The 22,808-nt window shown below is 41.1% G+C and overlaps 1 protein-coding gene across 1 annotated transcript in view; it reads left to right on the forward strand.

Moving 5' to 3' along the window:
* Positions 1–22,808, forward strand: part of LOC119466602 (collagen alpha-1(IX) chain-like) — an 85,504-nt gene that overhangs the window by 45,913 nt on the left and 16,783 nt on the right. Inside the window, 22 exon segments of the mRNA XM_037727121.2 lie at positions 18–77; positions 1,368–1,418; positions 3,080–3,133; positions 3,914–3,967; positions 4,615–4,668; positions 6,165–6,221; positions 6,968–7,021; positions 8,600–8,653; positions 9,206–9,259; positions 9,951–10,004; positions 10,090–10,143; positions 11,205–11,258; positions 11,931–11,984; positions 12,350–12,403; positions 13,226–13,279; positions 13,363–13,407; positions 16,282–16,335; positions 18,058–18,111; positions 18,968–19,030; positions 21,328–21,399; positions 22,361–22,396; positions 22,523–22,576. Coding sequence (XP_037583049.1) covers positions 18–77; positions 1,368–1,418; positions 3,080–3,133; positions 3,914–3,967; positions 4,615–4,668; positions 6,165–6,221; positions 6,968–7,021; positions 8,600–8,653; positions 9,206–9,259; positions 9,951–10,004; positions 10,090–10,143; positions 11,205–11,258; positions 11,931–11,984; positions 12,350–12,403; positions 13,226–13,279; positions 13,363–13,407; positions 16,282–16,335; positions 18,058–18,111; positions 18,968–19,030; positions 21,328–21,399; positions 22,361–22,396; positions 22,523–22,576 — 1,194 coding nt within the window.

The raw sequence follows: 22,808 nt of genomic DNA on the forward strand, positions 1-22,808 counted from the left end.
TGAGTTAATTACTGCAGGGTGTCCCTGGGACCATGGGACCAAGAGGGCCACAAGGGCCACCAGGCAGTACAGCAGTGGTAAGCTCAGCCAAACTGAAGCTATTTCACTTTTAATTCAATTCGTTTCCTGTTTTTGTGTAGCAAGTAACACGGCAAATTCATTCACAACAGAGAACGAGATAAAGCATAGGAAAGGCTGGGAGGTTAACCATAGGATATCTCCAGTTTGCTACCCTGTACTGGGGAATAGCTCAGCCACCTGCAGTTTGCTGATGACATTGTTCTGTACAGCAACACATGGGCTGAATTACAACAAATGATTGAGGACTATAACCGAGAAAGTGTAAGAGTGGAGTTGAAGATTAATATGCAGAAGACAAAGGTAATGTTCAATAGCCTGGCAAGGAATTCAGGATCGCCAGTCAGCTTCTAGAGTCTCTACAGGAGCACATTTATCCAGGTCAATTACTCACAGAGGACCCTGATTATGATAAGGAAATTTACAGAGGAATAAAAATGGGTTAGAGTACATAGGGCAGGCATTACCAAATCCTGACTGGGAGCTTACCACTCTCGTTGAAAATAAGTGTGTGCAATCATTGCATCCTACTGGTGCTGACATATGGGGCAAAAACTTGAAAATTAACAAAGAAGCTCGAGAACAAGTTAAGGACCACAAAAAGAGCGATGGAACGAAAAACGGTAAGCGTAACGTTAAGAGACAGGAAGAGAGTGGTGTGGATCAGAGAGCAAACGGGCATAGCAGATATTCTAATTGACATTAAAGGGACAAAAGCAAAACAATAAATCAACGTAGACCGATAAAGTGTCTTTATAAAATTATTAATTACTTATTAATGCATAATTAATATTAATTGCTAAGGCTCTGAACTATTAATTGCTTCTGTTCAGAGCCTAATAATGGTCACAGAGAAAATAAAGGCACTTTTACTGGTTGACCAGCTGGCTCATCGTCTTATGCATAAAGGTGCAGAGAACAGTGCTTAGATCATGATACGTGACATACACAATGTTTGAAAAGTCAAGAAAAGGGGGACTACAAAATCCAGACAAGACAGTAGTTACACAAGCCCGATTTCACTGCTGCCCAATAGGGCACATATAGTGGTTCACTAAATTATTTTTAAGAAGTTTCGTTCTGATATACATACAGACTGTCAGTACAAATTCCTATGCTTTGAAAAGTAAAGTTATGCTAGCTATTCAATTTATAAAATTAGCGATATGTTGCGACTACCACAAACTTAAGTGCAAGGCACTGCAGTCAATTTTTGTGAAAGATTTTGCACAGTATTTGTCTTTCTCTTGCAAAAGATTGTAACATCTGTCTACCTTTCATCTGCACAGGTTGAGGGACCTCTTGGGCCTCCAGGAGATCCTGGGCCACCAGGACCAATAGTAAGTTATCCAATCTTCCCACAGCAGAGAATAGGGGTTTCCAAGTTGCGTTCCATGGTACCCCAGGGTTCTTTAGACAATATTTTTAGGTTCGCTGGGCACACAAACCGTTTATTTGCCACTGTAATGCTACTCCTTACAGTAAATCCAGAATGAACCAGTGGTCATGCTACTTCCTATTGCTACTTATGCAACATAAGGTAGTTAGCAAGCATTTTCTGTCCTCGCTTTTAAGTAGCAAGCAGCTAGTTGCACAGTGACTTTTTGCTAAATGGAAAGCAGACGCATATTGTTTCACAGCACTGTGTTCATTTTAGCAACTATTTAGTGCAAGAAACTGGGACAGAAGGTAGGACATGCATAGGTACTAGGGCTTGTGTGTTTCCAGCCTCCTGTGTTTGTCTCAAGATTTTTGCACTAAACACTATCTAACATGTCATACTAAGAAGGTGAAAGTTCTATGATTGGAAATTCGTCCTTGTCCATTATGTCTGTCTCCAATTTTTTTGCGCTATGTTTTCCAGTTAACTTGATAGACCAATTAGCCCAACAGTCAGTCCTTCTGGAAAAAGTATGTTCATTGTTTATGTTATTTCTGCATTAAAGTCTTCCGCAACCATTGGATTGAATGCATGCTGACATTTGGCAATCCACCTACACTCTTTATTGCATGCAAATCTCGCGCACAAGGGCAATACAGGATGCCTCAGTACTTTGTGGAAGTTATTGTGACTTCCCTAAGTCAGAGTTCAGTGCAGGAACCCCTGGCATGGACAGGAAACATACGAAGCTATTTGAGACAGTTAGCGGAGTGGTTTAAAAAAAAGAACAAAAAAACATGCAGATCACACGAAATGTGGGAATCAGTGTAAGGAAAGCTTCGTCACTGCAAGACAAAACATTGCATCACAATGTGAGAAGCGCATCATATTTCAGCGACAAATGCATCCCTCTACCATCTTCAAGCTACGGTGGAATGCGACGAAGTGTTACGACCGACCACAGCATCTAAACGGTCTAAACCTTCAAATGCCACCAAAAAAAAATTAAAATAAATAAACCTTCGCTAAATGTATCCTCCCAACTGCAGCCAGTTTTGTCCCACCACAACTATAGAATTGGGGTTCAGTAAACACGATTACGAATAAAATTGTGGCACAGCTTCACGGGAAGCTTTTTCAGGTGTAAAACTTGTTTCTTCTTTATCAGCTAGGAAAGCTGGTGCTCTCACTTTTATAAATTTTTGCTATGTGGCGCGACTCGTGCACCCGAAAGTTTTTTTTTTTTGTCGAACAACAGCTTTTACACAGCAATACAGATGAAACACCTACCCTATAGAAGTAGACAAGGAATGTTTTGCTCTAAATGCTGGGCTGCTGAAATGACACTAAAGTAATTGCATGTGCCCAGTCAAGTTCACAGTGCATCATTTCATTGTAAACTGTGCCTTCTGATGTATCAGTCTGTTCTTCCTTCTTGTATTTATCATAATAGAGGTGTTTGGTAACATTATATCAATAAACATGATGTGATGGTCAACCCCAGAGATAAATCTTCATCAAACTCTGAGACAATGAGTCCAGAATGACTAGTAGTGAAAAATTTATTTCACCTCTTGACTATAATTACATCGTTACTGTGGTTTGTTTTCTCCACAACAGGGCGAGCAAGGGTTACAAGGACAACCAGGACCCTTGGGACTACCAGGAAGCAAGGTAACATTTAATTTTTTGACTAATGTAATGATAAACGAAAAAGGTCAGTAGCGACCAGCACCCCGGAAACCAAACAAAGCTAGCTCCACTTTTTTTTTTTTTTTTTTGCTACGAGGATAATTATGTCATACAGCATCCCCATTGTAATGGATCATAGGTTAACTTGTATTGTTACTCAATCATGTCCAAGAGTTCTAATATAGACATTGGCACATCACTAAATGATGAAAAGCTCATTTAATTAAATCATGAGATGCCCAATTTTGATTTTGGTTCATAGAAACAAGACAGGTTTATATGACAGGTAGCTTAAAGGAGCGCCATTCTTGCCAAATGAATTAAGAAGACTGATAACCAGAAAGGATGCCATCAGGGTAAATGCAAGTCCTCTTGGATGAAGACAATTAACTGCCCTAGTCAAACTGCTGGAGCTCTGGGTAGAAGATTCCTTCGTTCAACTTCTGCTGATCAATTCATGTCTCCACTTTCCTGTAGAGACTCTGTCTACGTTAGTAATTGTAGTGCTTCTAAAAATTTGAAACTATGAAGCATGGAACTGACAAATATAAATGAACAGATCGAAGTGAAAAAGAAAGCAGTATTACCAGAATAAGAGGACAACTCAGGGAGTTATTTATATCCTTGCTCAAATGACAAGGTTTGGTTCTGCATTATTTCAACCAGCAGCCATAGTAGTCGTCTGCTTGTGTGTTTTCGTTTTCCGTCACATGTTCGGTTGCAATAATCCAAATCGCAACTTTCTCTTTTTGCTGTACAAAGGGTGAACCAGGTGAAAGAGGCAACACAGGAGCAACTGGTCCTCGTGGCTTTCCGGTAAAAATATTTTTTTCAGAGCATGCAGTTAGTGCTGTTACTCTATGCTAAGCACGAAACGTAACATACTTTAATATGTCCTAATGGCATTTCACACGTTCTCTACAACGTATGTAACGAACTATAACATTTGCAATGGCATTTGTGCACCCCATAATGTGCATGCTTACAACCTGATTTCGTGCAAATGTGTATAACACTGCACCATATGTTACAAGGCAGAATGTTCACGAAAGGCAGGTATTTCGCTATTTTTTTTTCTTTCTTATTTTTAATGGTCACAAGCTGGCTCTTTCGTTATTAAGCAACAGTTCCAACAAAGGTTTATAGGGACTACAAGTCCATCCAAAGGTGTACTAGTATCAGCATAAATTCAAATACAAACAAATGAAAAATGACTAGAATGCAACTGGCTATGGAGCGACAGCATATTGAAATAGGTCGTGATTATGCATGGCAGGTGTCCTGGTCAAATTTTCCCTGCTCTAGTTTCAATTTCTGCTGATAGTATGTGCGTTCCTATTACAGAATCACTAAAACTAGGCTCTCTATTAGACTACAGGAAATGCATGTAGGATTTTAGAATCTTATCGAAAAGAAAGATTAGTGCAGAATTTCTCTCCTCAACACTGGTTGTCTTATTTCAGGGCGAACAAGGACCCAAAGGTTCACCAGGAAGCACAGGCCCCCGTGGTCCACCTGTTAGTATTCAACATTTCTTTCACGCAAATCTGGCACAAAGTGTAAACAGATCACGGCTCTGTGAATATTATTTTCTTTTTTCAGGGCAATTATTAAGCAAAGAAACAGATATGTGAATGAAGCATATACATACAGTCAACGACCGATTTTCTGGACACCCGATGTTTCGGACATGCCCGATAATTCGGATGCCTTGGCGGCACCGGCACCCCATGGAGTCAATGTAGAAAAACGTTTAAAATTTCGGACTACCGATTTTTTGGACGTTTTCGCGGCCCCTGGGAGTCCGAAAAATCGGACGTTGATTGTAGTAGCCAAAACAACTGTAGTCTCATCTAAAAGTACAAAACCAACACTGCACAGGACAACTGTCAATGCAAACACTTCATCCGTTCAAAAGGCAATCACAATCAAAAGTAAAGTCTAAAAGGAACACAAGTAAAAACACTTTTCCGACAGAGGGCACTAGTCTAGACGGAAGTCACTTTCATCATAAAAAGCTTTTCAACTGTAGAACAATTTGACTGAATGCAATTTTGAAGAAACAATTGATTGTTATTTCAATACAGTCCAGTGGATAGTAACGTACACAAAGGTTCGCACATTCTTATAGTATTCATAGCGTCCCATACACGAATGTGCTAAAGGCTTGTAAACTTCAATAGGGCACAGGCTAGTTCATCTGTGTCACATCAACATGTTCACTTTGCATTTATGGGTCATTTCTATATGAGACAACTAACTCACGGTCGCACGAGTGAAAAAGCACTATCACAGGCAAAAGTCTACACAAGATTGATTCATGGGATTTAACGACCAAAGAAACGCTGGGGCTCTGAGAGACGTTATAGTGGACGGCTAGAGATTAATTTTGACCACCTGGAGTTATTTGACATGCACCTAAATCTAAGTACATGCAGGTTTTTGCATTCCGTCTCCTTTGAAATGCAGTCACAGTGTCTGGGTATCGAACGCATAACCTCGAACTCATCAACAGAACACCATGGTGGGCGATATACGATAATATGAAAGGGAACACCGAATTTGTGTTCAAAGCTGGTAATTTTCCTTTTGTGTGTTTGTAACGAGGAAAGGTTCCATGAGCAAGACTCTTCAACAGGAGAACAACTTAAAAAATAGCAGTGAGCAAGGTTTTTGCTCGCATGTTTGCAAGAATTGCTTTTCGGACACACTGTTCCCTTTCATTTTGGCAGAAAGTGTACGTAAGAATTTGCTGCTTTGAGTGAAGGTGCAAACAGAAGTAACTGGAACGCATGAGCTGTAGCCAAACTGCATCCCAATTCCCTCTAGCTGGCAACCTCAAGGTTAAGCAGGAAATTGGATTACACATGCAAGCAGGCCGGCAATCAGCTTGAAAATATTCAAGATATCGTACAAGATAAAACAGAAACACACTCCCACAATCCCATGAAGTTTGTTTGTGACCTTAATAGAACTGCTGTTGTGCTTGAAAAATCTATCGCTTGTTTCCTAGGGACCCCCTGGGCGTGACGGTATCCCAGGAGTCACAGGATCAGGGCCATCGTCTCCAGTGAGTTTGGAAATGCTTTAATTTTGCCTTCAGGTTAAGCAAAATAGCACAGGGATCCTGTATTGTATCACAAATAAGTTTCAAATGGACCATGCACAATATACATTGGATACTACATGTGTTCTAGAAATAAGGTTTATTTGCACGATATGCAAGGCGCAATTCACTACAGAAGATTTGAAAGAGCAATTTTTATCGGGCAAGGTAATTAGTAGTACCAGAAAAGTACGTAGACAAACTAAAACATGGTTAAGCAATTTTTACAGCCATAGCCAGCTCTTCTCCGTGTCAAGATTAACATTATCTTTAACACCTATGAACAAAAATTGAACCCTAGATCAATTTTTATATTTAAGAAGGACTTTTACTTCAGCACCACATTCCAAGTTTTTTTCTTCTTTGTCTATGGAAGGTGTTCATGCTGTGTTTTATCCCTAAACCAGAGCAAAATTTTCTTTGACTGTGAAACTTCCCCTCTAAAAAGCTCGTATGGATTCCCTTTGTATCTTCGAGCTAATGTCAAGTGGATGACAGATTTTCCTTTCATGACTCTTCCTCAACCTTCCGGGTTTTCGCATAACTGTTATGTCATTTTCACTGTGTATCTGCATTCGTAAGATCTACATTTTACAGCTAGCAATTAACATTGCGCAGGCTGTTTGTCAACCTCACTCGGCAACCATGAGCTTGACTCAACGTTAAGTTGCAAGTTTCTTGACAATGTCATTCTCAAAAACCACACGCAGGGCTTGCCCGGACGGCCAGGTGTGCCTGGAGAACCTGGAACTCCAGGACCACAGGTGAGTTATAAGGAATTTTTCTTTTTAACACGTATCTTCAAAATCATAATTGTAATGTCTGGAAGATGTAGACAGTGTAACTTTATATTATACACACTTGTTCTGTGTGCAAACATGACATATATTAATTTTTAACTATGATAAGGCTTTATCTGCTGACTATTATTTAAGGACTATCGAAAATTGTTCCCGCTATAATTGATAATTCATCTCTTGCACCATTCAGTAGCAAATTTCTTCAATTCATAAGCGCTCAAGTGCAGGCATAGTCAAAGTGAAAAGCATGCACTTATACCTTGTCAGTGCTCTACAGGCAGAAATAATGTTGTATGTCTAAACAAAAACAAATACAGGACTTGAGACAAAGCAGAGTTTGCACGGGTGCTAGTTTTCAAGTGACAGTTAGGAGTCGCCTATTAAACACCAAACTCAGTTCTCAACTTTCATTAAACTATTAGCTGATGCCTAAAACTCATACTTCTGAGTCTCTGTATACTGCATTGTATTAGTGACACTCTTGTACTAATTTTACTACGCTGGTCTGAATCACTAGTTGTTAGAAAGTGAGAGGCTCCTTAATTAAAACTGGATTGGTTTGCGCGGTGGCATGTCTAGCATGTTACTCCAGATGAATGCGGTAATAAATGAAATGACACACGCAGTACATACAACAGACACATAACACACCATCAATGGATATATACTAGTGCCGTAGAACTAGTAATGAAGTCCATAGTTGCCAACAAAGAGCTATCACTAACATCACAATAAGTTTACTTATCCTAGGCACTTCCAGTGGTATGGCCAGGGGGTGGCACACCGGGCATGTTTCCTCCTCCCCCCCGAAATTTCTGTGTTATTTGACCTGCACCCCCCACCCCCCTGTGCCCTAGAAAAATTTCTGGCTACGTCACTGGGCACTTCTCCACAGCAGTAAGCGCTTGGTTAACCATGCTTCGTATATGATGGAAAACACGGTGGAGAGAGGGCAGAGTGTGTGAACACTCTTAGTCATTCTCGTGGAATGTGTGTTACACTAAATGCCACTCACCAAGATGGCAGTAAATGAAATGCTGGGCACCTGCTGCAACTTCGACAGTGGCAATACCACTTGACATTCATGGGTGTCAGCACCGTCAGCTGAAGCCCAGGTTACCTAGTCACTAGCACCTGCAGCCGCGTGGCAGCGGCTAAGCTGGAATTGTGTGTTTTTGCTAACCACAAAGAATTAACACGCGTCATCAAGCCTTCATCATCAGCATAGGTGCACAACTCGTGAAACGTCATCCGTCATGCCTGATTGGCATTGCCAGTGCCATATGAGCACAGCATGTATATACCATGTCTGACCACCTCACCTACATCTCCAAGCTTCTGTAAGCATCCTGTTCATTTCTCTATCTCAGCTGAGACAAGTGTCTGCCAGCTTCAAGAGGTACCTATCTCTGTGTTATACTACGTTGTGACATTTGTTCTTAGCATATAACATGTAAAGTTGCAAAGAATGCCTTTGAGAGCATCAAGTGTCAATTGTAAGCAAAAGAGGAAAACAGATGATGTATCTCATTTTACGTGCAGGGTGAAAAAGGCAGTCGTGGCCTACCTGGCCCACAAGGCATTGAAGGTGAAAAGGTGAGGTAGTATTCTCTGCCATGCCTCAACACGCTTGTTTCATCACATTGCACATTTTACTTTGTTTTTTTACTCTTATGTGAACACAAATTTTAAGCAAGCGTCTATAACACTAAAATGAGCTAGTTAAGGGCCCCTTTAGCTTGGAGGTGTTTCCTTAATGATTGTTCTTTAAAAAAAAAAATGTCTGCTCATTATTACATAGACACGGAACTAAACATTTATCAAAACAAGTTGTGCCATATTTGATTTTGTTCACTACTCTATGAATAATTATTCTAAACTGATGTCGCAGCACATGAAAGCAGCTGTCTTCATTACATATAGGAACATGGCTTCTGCAGATCAAAACAAGAATGTTTGCAACTTCTGTTAGTTCCAGAGAGCAGCTGAAAACTGAAATATGCTGAAAACTTGAGAATTGCCAAGTCCCTTTATGATGTCTTTAGTTTCTGATTTCACACGAATTCACTGAAACAGTCCCTTAAAACAATTCTCTGGTAACAGGGACAAGGCTACATGTCTAACTTTCTTTTTTTACTGTGATGACAGGGCGGCAAAGGCGATCGTGGCATTCCTGGTCTTCCTGGTGTGGCAGGCCCGAAGGTGGGCGCTTATTCTACAGTTATAACCGTGTGCAATACAGTCGCACCTCAATGAAATGATCGCAGTTGATCTGAATTTCGGGGTGACACAAACTTCGAAAAAATTCTGTTCTGATTCAAATATGAAATCTGCATTCTCTTTCGGGATGATCCAAATGCTCTCCTAGGCCACAGCAAGTTATAAGAATTTTCGAGCCGCCACAAAATCTCTAACAGTCAGGGGAGCATGACCACAGTGTATGTTGCGAAGCCGATGTACGAGACTTTCGTCATTCATAATCATGATCGAGATATGGACACTTGCAAAGCACTCATTGCTCTGTGCATGTAGTGCTGGCAACATAGTTGAAGAAACGAGTGTGAAGTTTTATATTTCGCAAGGGGACTCCTCGACAACATTAACTGAAGAAAGGTTCAGGAAATCGTCGAGGACTTCTTCAGCTGAAAGTAATCATCACTAAGTAAACAAGAACCTTCACTTTCGTGGTGCAGGGGTTATGGTTCGCTCAAGTTTTTCAAATTTCGGATAACATACTATATATTTCCCGAGGTCCTGAGAAATTTGTATAATCGAGATTCCACTGCGTCTCCATCTTCTCAGATTTGATTCCTGCACTTCTGCTAACACAGCGCACAAAAGTTTGACATAGTATTGATGAGATTAAACATTCTCATCCTATTCACACTTTCAGGGTGACAGGGGTGAAAGAGGCTACCAAGGCGACGCTGGTTCGAAGGGTGATCGCGTAAGCTCGCTCTTTCTGACTCTCATGAATGCAATACTTTCACAAGTGTACCTACAATGCATTCCTTAACAACACTTTCTCCCAGGGTCCACCTGGAATTGATGGAGCAAGAGGGGAGCCAGGTCTGATTGGACTGCCTGTGAGAAGAATGTTTCATGTTTTCATTCCAACATGTTGAAATCTGTAGCCCAACTTAAATCGATCCTTACTTTTTATGGAAAAAGAATTAAGAGCAAGAGAAATGAAAAGAAAAAGGCTTGGTATAGAGCTCTGCTGTAAAGCCCACACAATCTTATTACTTGACTACTGCCTTTTCTTTTTGTATTTTCAGGTGAAGTTTTGGACCCTTCCATACTCATCCATGTAGCACCTCATGCCTCAAAGCAAAGCACTATGAGCCTGCAATCTAAACCATTCTTAAGCCTAAACTAAATCTTCTTAGGTGTATTACTACATGACGAGCCTGAACCTAAACAATTTTAGGCCTAAACTAAATCTTATTAGGTGTATTACACCATGACGAGTCTGAATCTAAACAGTTTTAAGCCTAAACTAGTACTCCTCAAGCCTATTAAATCACTGGACATGCATGCATAAAACTAAGGATGTGCTAAACATTTATTTGCTGTCTCTGGCTTGACTTCACTGAAAACTTCCTCTCTGATCATACTTTATGTGATTTTCTTCCAACTAATTTTGCTCCTAAAAGCCCACAACAACAAAGCTTGATATGGAACCTCTTCACATTCTGCAGCCTCATGCAAAGATTGAAATTAAGATATCCCAGACGCATTAATCAAAAGCACTCTTTGGAGTTGCCATATAAACTTCACCGCAGCCTTCACACAGATTTCGTGTAAGTTGTTTTGCCCGAATACAGGCTAATAAGAACAAGAAGGCAAACTGCAAAGGCCACGCAGCACCTTTAAAATCTTTTAACACTCTTTCCTTTGAACATTCTTTTTTATGTATGCAACTCTTCAGCCTAAACATTGTAGATCAAAATTGACAGCTTTTTGTTTGTCAGTTCCTGTTCCTGATGCTGTTAAACTTGGACTTAATCAAATCAATGGGTTCCTGCAGTCATTTCGTAAGATTAAATTGCATAAGGTTACGTTCAGGTGTAGAACATTTGCAAGACCTACTGTTAGTTACGGATGGTGTGTAGTAAAGACTCACACATTCTCAAACATTTTGTAGGGACCTACTGGAGCAGCGGGTGCTTTGGGCTTGCGTGGTCAAAAGGGTGAAAAAGTATGTTGAATTGACGATGCTAACATTTTTTCCTCTAAGCAAATAAAGCTGCGATGTAAACAATGTTCATAGATTGAGATTTTACATGAGCAACTGCCTCTATTGATTGCATCCTATTGTCTATATTGTATTCTTTTTTTTTTTTTCAACTTAAATTGTACTATATTCGGTTGCATGTACTATGCTGTTTCACCTCTGTAGAAAGACAGTACTGCAAATGATAAACAAATAATACATAAATACTTAAACAAATAAACTTCTAAACTGCACTGAGAGACAGTGTGTAGTCGTGAAGTTCCTGAAAGATAAATGCATGCCTCCCCAGCACAAGTCTAAGCGTACAGCTTTTATGCCACGTTTTGATGGTAGTGGGCAATAAGCTAGTAATGCACGGTGAAATAATAATGCACTGCCTACGTTGTAGGCCATTGAAACTTTAGGATGTCACAGAACATATCCTGCATGGTTAGTAAACCCACGAAGCACTCAACTCAGTACTATGTACAGCTCGGTGCAGATCAGTACTCTTCAACTGTGTTCGTAGTAGGAGGGGAATCAATATACAGTAGAATTCACTCGGCTAGAGAAGAAGAATATAGTACTTTACATTCATCAACCAAATCAAGACCCAAGGAAGCCAATTAAGTGCTTTCCTCCATTCCATGTTGCCAGGGAGAGAATGGACAGCCCGGAATTCCTGGAGAGCCTGCCATCCCTGGCGAGCCAGTGAGTGAAGTTAATTCTTTATAGAAGACACAGTAACTTTCGTTTCACGACAAACTGCTGCAAATGACAGAATTTTTAAAAATATACAGCGTAACAACCAAGATTTACAACAATTTGTTCTTTTTTCTCTCTTACACATGTTACTGTCGGTAGATCAGCAGCAAAAAGTACCAGGCTCGAAGCACTCATCCTAGTTCAATAGCCCGTACCTCGCTTCATTTTGTTCGCAGGCATTGCTGAGATATTGCAGCGATTAAGTCACTAGATAAGCTTATATAGCTGCATAGGCATGCACAAGGACCGAGAAATGTTGGAATAATAATGATTGAACCCTGTCTACCAAAAGTTTTTTGCACGTGTTCTAGGGACCTCAAGGTTATGTTGGGCCAAAAGGAGAGCCTGGATCTGATGGAATGAAGGTATGGCTCGTAATCTATCCTAACAATAGTACTAGTATGTTACCTTCCTGTTTGAACAGGTATAGTGCTAACAGAAGCTCACAGTGCAGTAACTGTTCAATTTTTGTGACATCGACCAGGTCAGGTTAGCAATGGAAAACTCTTCAAGGCAACTATTCTGTCGCTAAACTACAAAGGGAAATATAGCATAAGCCAAGCTACCTTGAGCTGAAATGGGCACTTTGAAATAAGACTTTGAACAAGTTTGAGGAGAATTTAAACCGAAAACCGACACTAGAAAGCTATGACAATCTGCCACTGTGTGCACGGAGTAGTATTTCATGGCAGTCACTCTACGCCATTTTCTAACTTTTGGGACGACCGACCATTGCCGGAACGTATCAGGAGACAATGACAACACTGCGCCTTCATCCATCAAATAGACTGCGCTGCAGCAAACTAACTGGTCAGCCTTAAAATAGTCATAACTTTTGTGGCTCCCATCATATTGGCTCGCATACTAGGAAGAAATGAAAGTGCACTAGAAAAACATGCAGTAAAACAAGTCGGATCCCTACCTTCGCTTTGCCAAACCTCAACTTCTACTTCCAGCTTTAGTTATGCTGTCAGCATTGTCTTTTGGCACCCAGTTCTTCGGCTTCCTCGGCCTCACTAATCCTTGGAAGAGTAGCAGACTGGGCTAGTCGGTAATCGACCTTTGTTGCAGAGGTGGATAGCATGAATCATTATACACCAATGCACTTACTATTCCACAGCCCATAGCATTACCTCACCGCAGACTAGGTAGTTTGGAAACCTCCTTCAGTTCACTTTCTCACGCAGGGTGCCATGGGACCAATGGGGCCGAGAGGATTCCCTGGCCTCCCCGGCCTGCCCGTAAGCCCAGCAACAGCCACACATTTGTTGGCACGTGGAAGCTACAGCTCACAAAATTTCTCATTCAATGACCGCACATGCAGGGGCCCCCAGGACGACCAGGAAAGCAAGGACACGACGGAATAGAGGTGACATGTCGTTCAGTAAAGCAGTGCTCATCAATATGTTTGCAGCAATCTCCTATGTTTGTGCCAACTAAATCAGCCTGCAGTCATACCTTATGGGTTAAACGATTTGTCAGTGGAGGTGCCTTCGCGTCACGTAATAAACAGACGTCACAGGCAAAAATTTTCAAACTGAGTTCACAGATTGTTGCTCTAGATTCTAGAATGACAAGCACAGGAGTGTTGCTGAGAGTAGGGCTTCTTTATGCAAGAAAATCATGAGAAATCATCCTGGTAATGACTTGTTAACAATAGGCAAGCACTAGGCAATAAAAAGCAAATTGTTTGACATTAAATGCCTGAAAATAAAAAGAAATAAAATAAAGTCACTAATAGTGGGGTTTTTTCCACCTACACGATTGTTAATGCTGATCCTAAAGGTCCCTACAATAACCAAAAGTAGCATTCATCACTTGTCGACCTTCGCCATCTCCTCTCCTGTGCATTTCACTGATAGTCGCGATCACTTGACAGCAAGTGCCATTTCGAATGTCCACTTTGCACTCGCTGATCAGTGCACAGATCAGCCCAACGCAGTGGCATTATAAGGCACACTGTGACCATCTCATGAAAGCAGAGTGCCTTAAGCACTCAACAGGGGAATATTAGAGAGAAGGTGAAAGGGGGTGTTCCATGTTCCAAAAGAAGTGACATTGGAGGATCAGTCTTATCTCCCATCAAATACGGAGAAATGTTGATTGGAAAAACAAAGTGGTCGATGTGGCTGTACGTACCCAGCTCTATGCTTGTGACAGATGAGGGAACAATGCTTGCTGATGGGACTTTCCTGTAAACACTCTAGGTGGCACTACTGGTCCTGTTCAGGGAGAGCAAGAAGGCAAAGAGGGGCAATTGACGCTACTTTAACTATTCCAAAAGCTTTAGCTGATATGCTACTTTTTGACAACGCCCTGTCGGGACACAATCTCTGGACATTTGGGAGCCCTCTCTGCACTTGCCCTGTGACCCACAATTGTTGCCAAAGCTTGACTCTTAAAGCTATCACTCTGGCAAACGGTTCCCATGCAGTGGTGACAAGACTAGAGGCTGGATGACGTTACCTCCTTCTCTGTTTACAGGAGGCTTAAACTCGAGAAACAGACAGGATGTTTCAATTTGCAATTTCTTCCATTATTCAATGATTATCTTGGCACAGTACAAGCACAGATAGATTTCCAGAAGTTTATCGGTTTAGCTTAACTCGATGTCATTTCAACCACATTCTAATCCTTTCAGCAAAAGTTATGAGCCAGCATGAACGACAGAGTTAACCCAGAAAGGAGGCAGCAGATTTTGCTGTCCGCCATGGCATTAGTGTCCACTTTTTGACAATGCAGCCTCAAGGTGCCGGTGCAAAAGTGTCGAACACTTAAAGGGAAAGAAGAACGTGGAAGACAAAAGTATTTTGGTGTTCGAGCAAATTTTTTACAGCTTACAAAAAGCCCTTTGCTGAAATTTTAGGCTACTGGACCTGGTGTATGTGCCTGTCTACAAGACATGCTAACAGCAGTCTATGCCTCGATGCACCAACTGTAGTACTTCGAGGAAACAGACGTAAAAAGATTCTCAGTAAGAGCACAATAGAAATGACAACCGTGGAAACAGTACTTGTGCCAGTGAACTAAGGAAAGCTGCAAAAAAATACATAAATTCAACAACGATAAAAGTGCTTAAGGCAGTACTTGGTGCCTGCCAGTAGATATAATAATAGGTCAAACATAGGTGGGATTGCAAGCTACAAACACTTGAACAGTACCCTCCTGAAACTAAGTGTCCATCTAAGTGGATAACTCGCACCCCTTTAAAAATTGAACCATATACAATAATGGGGAAAAAATCCGGACAAATGACTGCAGCCCCATATATCAATAATTTAATCATCTTGTTGCCAAAGGTTTTTGAGACATCGATACTACTTTGTGGTGCGACCAATGTATCCTCACCAACAACAAAAAACGCTCATCAAGTATGTTTCTAATGATGTGAGATAGCACTGCTATCCAGGACTAAGAATCAAGACAACGGTGACTCGGTTACTTTATCCTTAAGTTTAACTAAACAAAAGTATTAATCGCCTCAGCAGACTTTAAAGATTTGTCCACATTCACGCGGATGCTGCTGTGTGCACATACCCGTGCCATTTGGTCAAACAATGTGTTCTTCAGCTCCAAACCAAAAATTAATCCAAACCATGGTATTTAACTTCTCACAGCAACACACAAACTATGAAGGGCACCGTAATGGAGGGCTTTGGATTAATTTTGACCACCTAAGGTTCTTTATTGTGCACCTAAGTCTATGAGCACGTCAGCGCTTTCACACATCTCCTCCATCAAAATGTGGCTACCGTGGCTGTAAATCAAACCCTTGACGATTGTGCTCCACAGTAAAACACGGTGGGTGATATTTTCAGGTTCGTAAGATATCGCTTGGCAATGATAACCGATTACAAAAGTAAATCTGTCGCTAGTCTTTTTTCTTGGGTGTCGGGAGGTTACAAAATGCGGGCGCTGCTTTGTTCACAAAGTGTAGTAGACTACGCTTATGACGTTGATAGCCGATCCCAACGCTCACTTTGGAGCAGCTTTCTTTCCGCTCCACAGGTGAGAACGAAGGTTGCTTTCGTCAATTCAGTGCGAGACCAAATGTTCAGCTGGTGGACTTGAAGCAACAAAATGATTCTAGCCCACCATTAAAGCGCGAAATCTCTAGAGAAATTGAGCAAGCACAAAAACTGTGCCACGAATTCCTGCTCTGAATGAAGCAGCGCAGTTCACAACCAGGTGGAGTGCCATGTATTTATTTTTGGTTCCTTCCCATGTCTGCCGTTAAATTTAGGGACCAAAAGGAGCCAAGGGCGACGAAGGACCACGAGGACCAGAGGGATCGCCTGTAAAGCATTTGAATCGAAAGAAGCTTACTCGCACGAAAGTTAACCCTTACACTAACCCATACAGCGATCACTGGCTTAACTGCACAACTGCTATGCTGTGAGCAAGTAGAATGCCTTTTCATGTCCGTGACTACCAAATGAAGCCAACAGACAATGAAGGCGAGGAAAGAATAGGGGCAATTGTTTTTTGAGCTGAAATGTACAAATCACAGTGAAAAGGAAAATGAAAGTGGAAGAAAAGACAGCATGCTGCTGATGAGAGTCGAACCCAGATCCTCCACATTATGAGTGTGATGCTCTACCAACCGAGCTGTGGTGGTGGCTGTTCCCGTCATGCACTTGGATATTTGTGTGTGTGTACTTATGTAATCCTGGGAGTTAGGCAGCACCACTCAGGGTCATGGTGGCACATGTGGAACATTGTGTCAACCGCAGGCGTAATGTAGCGCATTAACTTAGGAGCAATAAATTTCGCTTTGATGCGAGCAGCAGCATGAAGGTCAATTCGCGCACTGCTGCTGCTGCGCTTCCTCACTATAGGGTTCTGACAGCAAGTTTCCGCGGTCATCGAGTGCAATGTGTTCATGTTTGCTTGTGCGTGCGTGACACCATGCTTGTTAATGCGCAAAGAGCCGCGGCGACGGACGTGCTTTCGAGTGCTCCCGCCTTTACGTCATTCTACCCGCACCTCGTGAGGAATGCTGGGATGCATGGACGGCGCAGCTTGGTGCGCCGAGCAAAGAATATGAACGGAGCTATTCATGCGCCAGCAACGTTGGAACACGCCCGATGGCGTGAGACGCGCCGGTTGTTCGCCACCGTGACGTCGCGGAGCTCAATGTGCACACTCGTGTTACGTTACAATATATCTGCGGCTTGAGGGGAGCATTCGCTGTTTCAGTTGACTACCAAACTTCCAGGCAGCCGCACTGTAACCGGTATTTTGTCTGCTGCAACTGCACTATAAGCGATACATGTATACATGGAGTGCTACGTGAAAATTAACGGGAGTCTGAAAAGACCATACTATATCCGCAAACAGAGCTTGTGTTCAGGATCACATAACACCTCAGCCGCAGCTTCCGCACGGCACTCACAGTACTAATTTTAGCACGTGCGATAATGTCATAATAACATAACATTCCTAACATCGGGGGCTGTATTCTTGATTGATCGCATTCAGGGATGCTTTTATGTTTGTGTGACGTAGCATTCATTAGGATGCCTCATTGGGGTTACAAGCATTCTGCCCATTCAAATAACCTTAGTCATCAGTCACTGTAAGTCATCATCTCCCTAAAAGTGATTGATCTAGAATACAGTCCAGCAGAGCAATGATTACTCTTCATTCTACCGCAGAAACCGTTCACAATCCTGTCGGAAAATACCAAAAAGTGACAATCATTCAGCATGCCATTCTTATTTGCGTACTCACACAAATGCAAATATATAAATTGCAAAGGATTGCACAAACTGCCAACTTGAACTAACATACACTAGTAGGCCTGGCAAGTACCAAAAAAAAAGTTCACGTTACTGCTGCTGCCTCTTCTAGAGCTAAGAAGGCTGCAATTGCTTGGACAGAGTGCTGAATGATAATGCATACGTAAGACAAAAGCAACAATGCGAGCAACCCAATAGCATGGAAGAGCAACTAACACAGATTGCTGGTCGAGCCTCGCAAATCGCCAATAAGGCAAGAAAAAAAAATGCATCCACAGGGTGAAGTGGGCCCTCCAGGAATACAAGGCCTCACCGGCAAGCCAGGGCCGAAAGTAAGAACTGCTCGGAAACAATATAAGGATTAGGGGGCTCAAAACAATTTTTTCTATTGTATTGCTCTTGTGAGAAGAGACGGACAATTTAATCCCAGCTAATCATTTAAACTGAGTAGGAGCTTAACGAGTTAATCGAGTGTCATGAAATAAATTCAGTAATATTTCCTGTGTTCTCGAATCAATGCCACAAAAGGGGAATATGAAAATATACCACACAGAGAAATGTACAGTTTTGCTGTACCCACAACCACTCAAAGGCACAACTGTATTGAGACCATGAGACATTTCATAATTGCTCAAAATTTGTGTTATAAGTAAGCTGTATCACAGCCTATAGAGGAGACGTTCCATTTACAAGTACAGTTTGTGATAATGTAAAAATTAATTATGTACAATAATTTATAATGTATACATATTATACAAGTACAGTTTCAAAACAGCAGCAATCTGCCATACCACAAGCCACACAATCATAACAATCATAGCATATTTCATGCTTTCAGCCTCAAAAGTGCTGAGAAGCATTATGTACACTACTCGCCCTATGTTGTAAAGATTTTCGCCATTTTGCACTGTTTTTGTCCTTTGTCATTGGCTAGCATGAAGCAACTATCACTTGAATTGGCCACTCAGCATGATGGATGATAAGAAATAAACATAACTGGAGGAAAAGAATCCTTGTAGAGTGCTCATGAGTTTGTAAATGTGTTACTTTATGGCTTCTTAACTTGATCACAATATGTGTCATCGTTTCATGCTCTACATGAATAGCAGCAGGTCATATTTCTCTGACACATGATAAGATACCAAAAAATTGTGGACAAGTCATCATGCTTTTTTTTTTTTTCCACAGGGTATCTTTGGTGACAAGGGCCTCCGTGGACCAGAAGGACCGAGGGGACTGCCAGGGCCACAGGTAGCCCCCCAAAACATGCACTGTCAAGTGATCAGAAATATAATAATGTCAATACACTACCTCAATTATTTAAGTCGATGAGACCCAATAATTATTTAGTTAAATTGAAAACACTTAATACACTAATGCCAATAACATTGTGCTTATTCAAGAGCAAAAATATATAACTTTTGCCTGCATGAGCATTTATCACACTTAATACAGATAGCGAGCCCAATGAGCACATATTGTGTTCATTTGTGGGACCGACAAACCTTCTAACAGGTCAATGGCATTCGTCACCTAAACTGAAACCTTGCATGCCCATATTTTACCCACAATTTCCCCTAAAGTTTAATTAAATCTGGTGAGACATGGAGTTCACTTATGTGCTTAGAGGTTTTCAACATATTAGGCATGAGTTTTCCTGGAATCAAGCTCCGTTAAATCAAGGTCTGACTGTATACAAAAAATCAACATTAATAAGCATGGCCAACATTTCAACGATATTGTAAATTAATACCCTTTTACCATCTGTTATATAATCATTGATGGCATTGTCATTACCTGATAATATTTAGTGAAAGCCTAACACTTCAAAATACTTGTTAGCCCACTTCAAGTTCAAGAGCCAAGAAATGTGCAGTGAGCCTGTAAACGCTCTGTGCCAAAGTTAGTTCAGTATATCTGCTGCTGATCTTGCTTTTGTCTAGCTGATGATACTAATTACTGTACACGATGCAATACACTTATTCACAAACTAGAAAATCTAGAAGTTGGAACTTGTTATTGTTCTCCTTAGGATGGCATTTAAAAAGTATATCAAATGCTTATGCAGTTACTTAAAATATTTTCCAGCCAAATAAAGTTTCTATATATATATATATATATATATATATATATATATATATATATATATATATGGGGCAGTTACTGAAGTGAACTGAACTTTTTTTTTTCATGATCATAATGTGGTCTAGCACAAAATGAGTACACCTCTAAGACAGCTAATTCATATGATTATTCATGCAAACTACAGTATATTCTTGAAACTTAATGCTTTACCACACTGACGATGCTAATAAAAATACCTAATGAAAAAGGCAGTACTTTGACTGCATACAAAAACCTAAACATGGCCAGCATACAACCATATTGCAAATTATAATGCCTTTCTGCCATCCCATCATATATGGCATTGCCATTACCTGCTAATCCTTTCATGGTCATAGTGGCTACTTTAGTCCTCAGGCAACTACAAAATGAAGTAATTATTTAAAGTGTGCTATGTACCACCTGATATGTCAGTGCATGATTCCACAGTAGCCAAGGCTACATGATCAAACTTGCATTGCATCCACTGAATACATGTAAAGTGTTAAGTCATTGTATTACATATGTGAATTTGCTTCATCAACTTGCAAAATGACCACAGATGTTTGCCTGCAGCAACTGCAGCCAACGGTGAAGTGTTCGTTTGGTGTAGTTTTAGAAATCTAATTTGTTACATCCATCCATACAACTTATTTTTAAGGAAAACATTTCATACAAGACCGAAAATAGGTTGAGGTAAAGGACGATGGCACCACTTAAGGTGGCCCACTTTAGCACAGAGCGCAAACAAACCTGATTCAAGGACGCTGATTTGGTATCAATAACTCAATGATCGATACACGTAATGCGATAACTCTTTCTGGTCCAATTATTCCTGTAGGAATCATGTTTTGCAGGAATTATCCGACCTGCAGAAAAAGAACCGACAAAACTACTATTCTCAGAAATCTGAGTGTCAGGGATATACATAATTTGTCGAATTTGTGCCGCAGATAAATAAGGATCTCCCTGATATTTCACAAATGTCCATGCATAGCATCACGCTTTTAGGTCTCTGTGCTGCATTTCTTAGAGCCCACTGCCCAAGGTGCGCATCACCTGCCTTAGGTGGCGTCATAATGATTTAGAAATAATCTGTGATCATACTTCCCGTTATGATCATGAGCTAAGAAGTCTGAAGAACAGAACCATATGCTGTTTACAACGCTGAGTTGTTGGTAATTTATGAGAATAACCTTCAATTCATTTCCAAAAACTCCAGCAGGAATGTTTTCTTTATTTTTGCCCCTCTTTTTGTCTTTCAAACACACATAATATAAACTTTTCACTATATCTATAAACTTCGGACCAGAAAGGATTAACAGTAAGTAGAGCGCACTTTGTATGTGCTAGCTGAACTGACGTCCTATGCTCACACACCTTTCAGTTACGAGAAAAAGCCCAAAAGCACTAAAGAAGCATGCAATCCTCGTTGTCACCTACAGGGTCCGCCAGGAACTCCAGGAAATCCAGGACCCCCAGGTCTACCAGGACTCATGGGGCCGAGAGGTCCTCAGGTAAAGTCTTTGTGCCTATGCTGCACGTTTTTTGATGCATACAGAACCTGCATGTGAAGGTGAGAACAGGACAGGCACTAAACAGCTACTTAGGTAATTGAAAATAAAAAACAATACTGTTATGCTATGTGTGAAAAGCATAAGGTGCGGTGCATGTTCAAAGGAGAGCAGCCTTCATGAATTGCCACGCGTACCTAACCCAAAGAGTTAATTTTTATGACCGCCAATCTGCAAAACATTCTGACCTCCCCGAGTATCGTGCTCAGAACATCATGGAAAAAAGAATGAGAGAACAGGAACAAGGAAGCAGAAAAAGAACAGCGACCGATACTTCTCGTAACGCATTTGATGACATTTACTCAGGAACTGGTACTGCACCAGCTTTAGGTAGAAACGCGCACGAGAAAGGACAATAACAACGAAAAAATTAAAAAAAAAACCCTGTACATGCTGACAACTGCCAGTTGATTGTTATCATGAGCATTATTCCTAAAGCTGATGGTTGTACAGCTGTTAGTTTGTGGGTGAGGGTGGAGAGGGGTGTTGATCACATTATGTGTGAATTTATAAAAGTGGTGGCATTTCATACCGTCTCAGACTTGTTTACACGCCAACAGTGCTGGTTTCTCAAGTTACAATCATAGTTATAGTTTTAATACATTAAGCTGTTATTCTGTAGAAAGAATCGCAGATCAAAAAAACAACTGCGCTAAAATGCATGGAACGAGACTCCTATGAATGCACTATTTCTGTTGCTTCCGTGGCATTGCCTGGTAAATATGAAATGGAGTATAGGAATTCTCAACTCCAGTTTTTATATGTTTTTGCTCATGGAAGCATTGCTGCCAAGCGTTCGACTGCGCATTGTAGGCAGACCATTTGCATTTGCTAGCTGCAGTCGTTAACAGCTGTAATGTCATTAAAAAGCAAACTTACTAAGATTTGCTGTTTTGTGCCTCAGGGACTGGAGGGTCCTCCCGGACAGCCTGGTGAAAAGGTACAATCACATTTCTTTGGGACAGAAGTTGCATGCTTCCAGTCTGGAAACCATCTCGCGAACTCCAACTCTGTTACAAACGAGCGTTCTTTCAACTGCCTGACCCTGACCCACACTGTTTCACAGGGCGAGTGCATCTACCAAGCCAGGGAAGAATACCTCGTTGCACCAAGCAGGCCGGTGAGTGCAAGAATCTACCTCAAAAAGATCATTTCATACCGTCTCAGGCTTGTTTACACACCAACAGCGACATATGCTGGTTTCTCAAGTTACAATCGTATATATGCATCAAATGTGCCATGGATATGGACTTCCTGAGCAAATTACTGATTTTGTGTGTCAAGTCACAGCAACTCTCTTTCATTTAATTTTGTTGGCATGCAGTGGTAAACAGTATTTGTTGCGCCATCTA

Source organism: Dermacentor silvarum, chromosome 10 (genome assembly GCF_013339745.2).
Source record: "Dermacentor silvarum isolate Dsil-2018 chromosome 10, BIME_Dsil_1.4, whole genome shotgun sequence".
In the NCBI taxonomy this organism is placed as follows: domain Eukaryota; kingdom Metazoa; phylum Arthropoda; class Arachnida; order Ixodida; family Ixodidae; genus Dermacentor; species Dermacentor silvarum.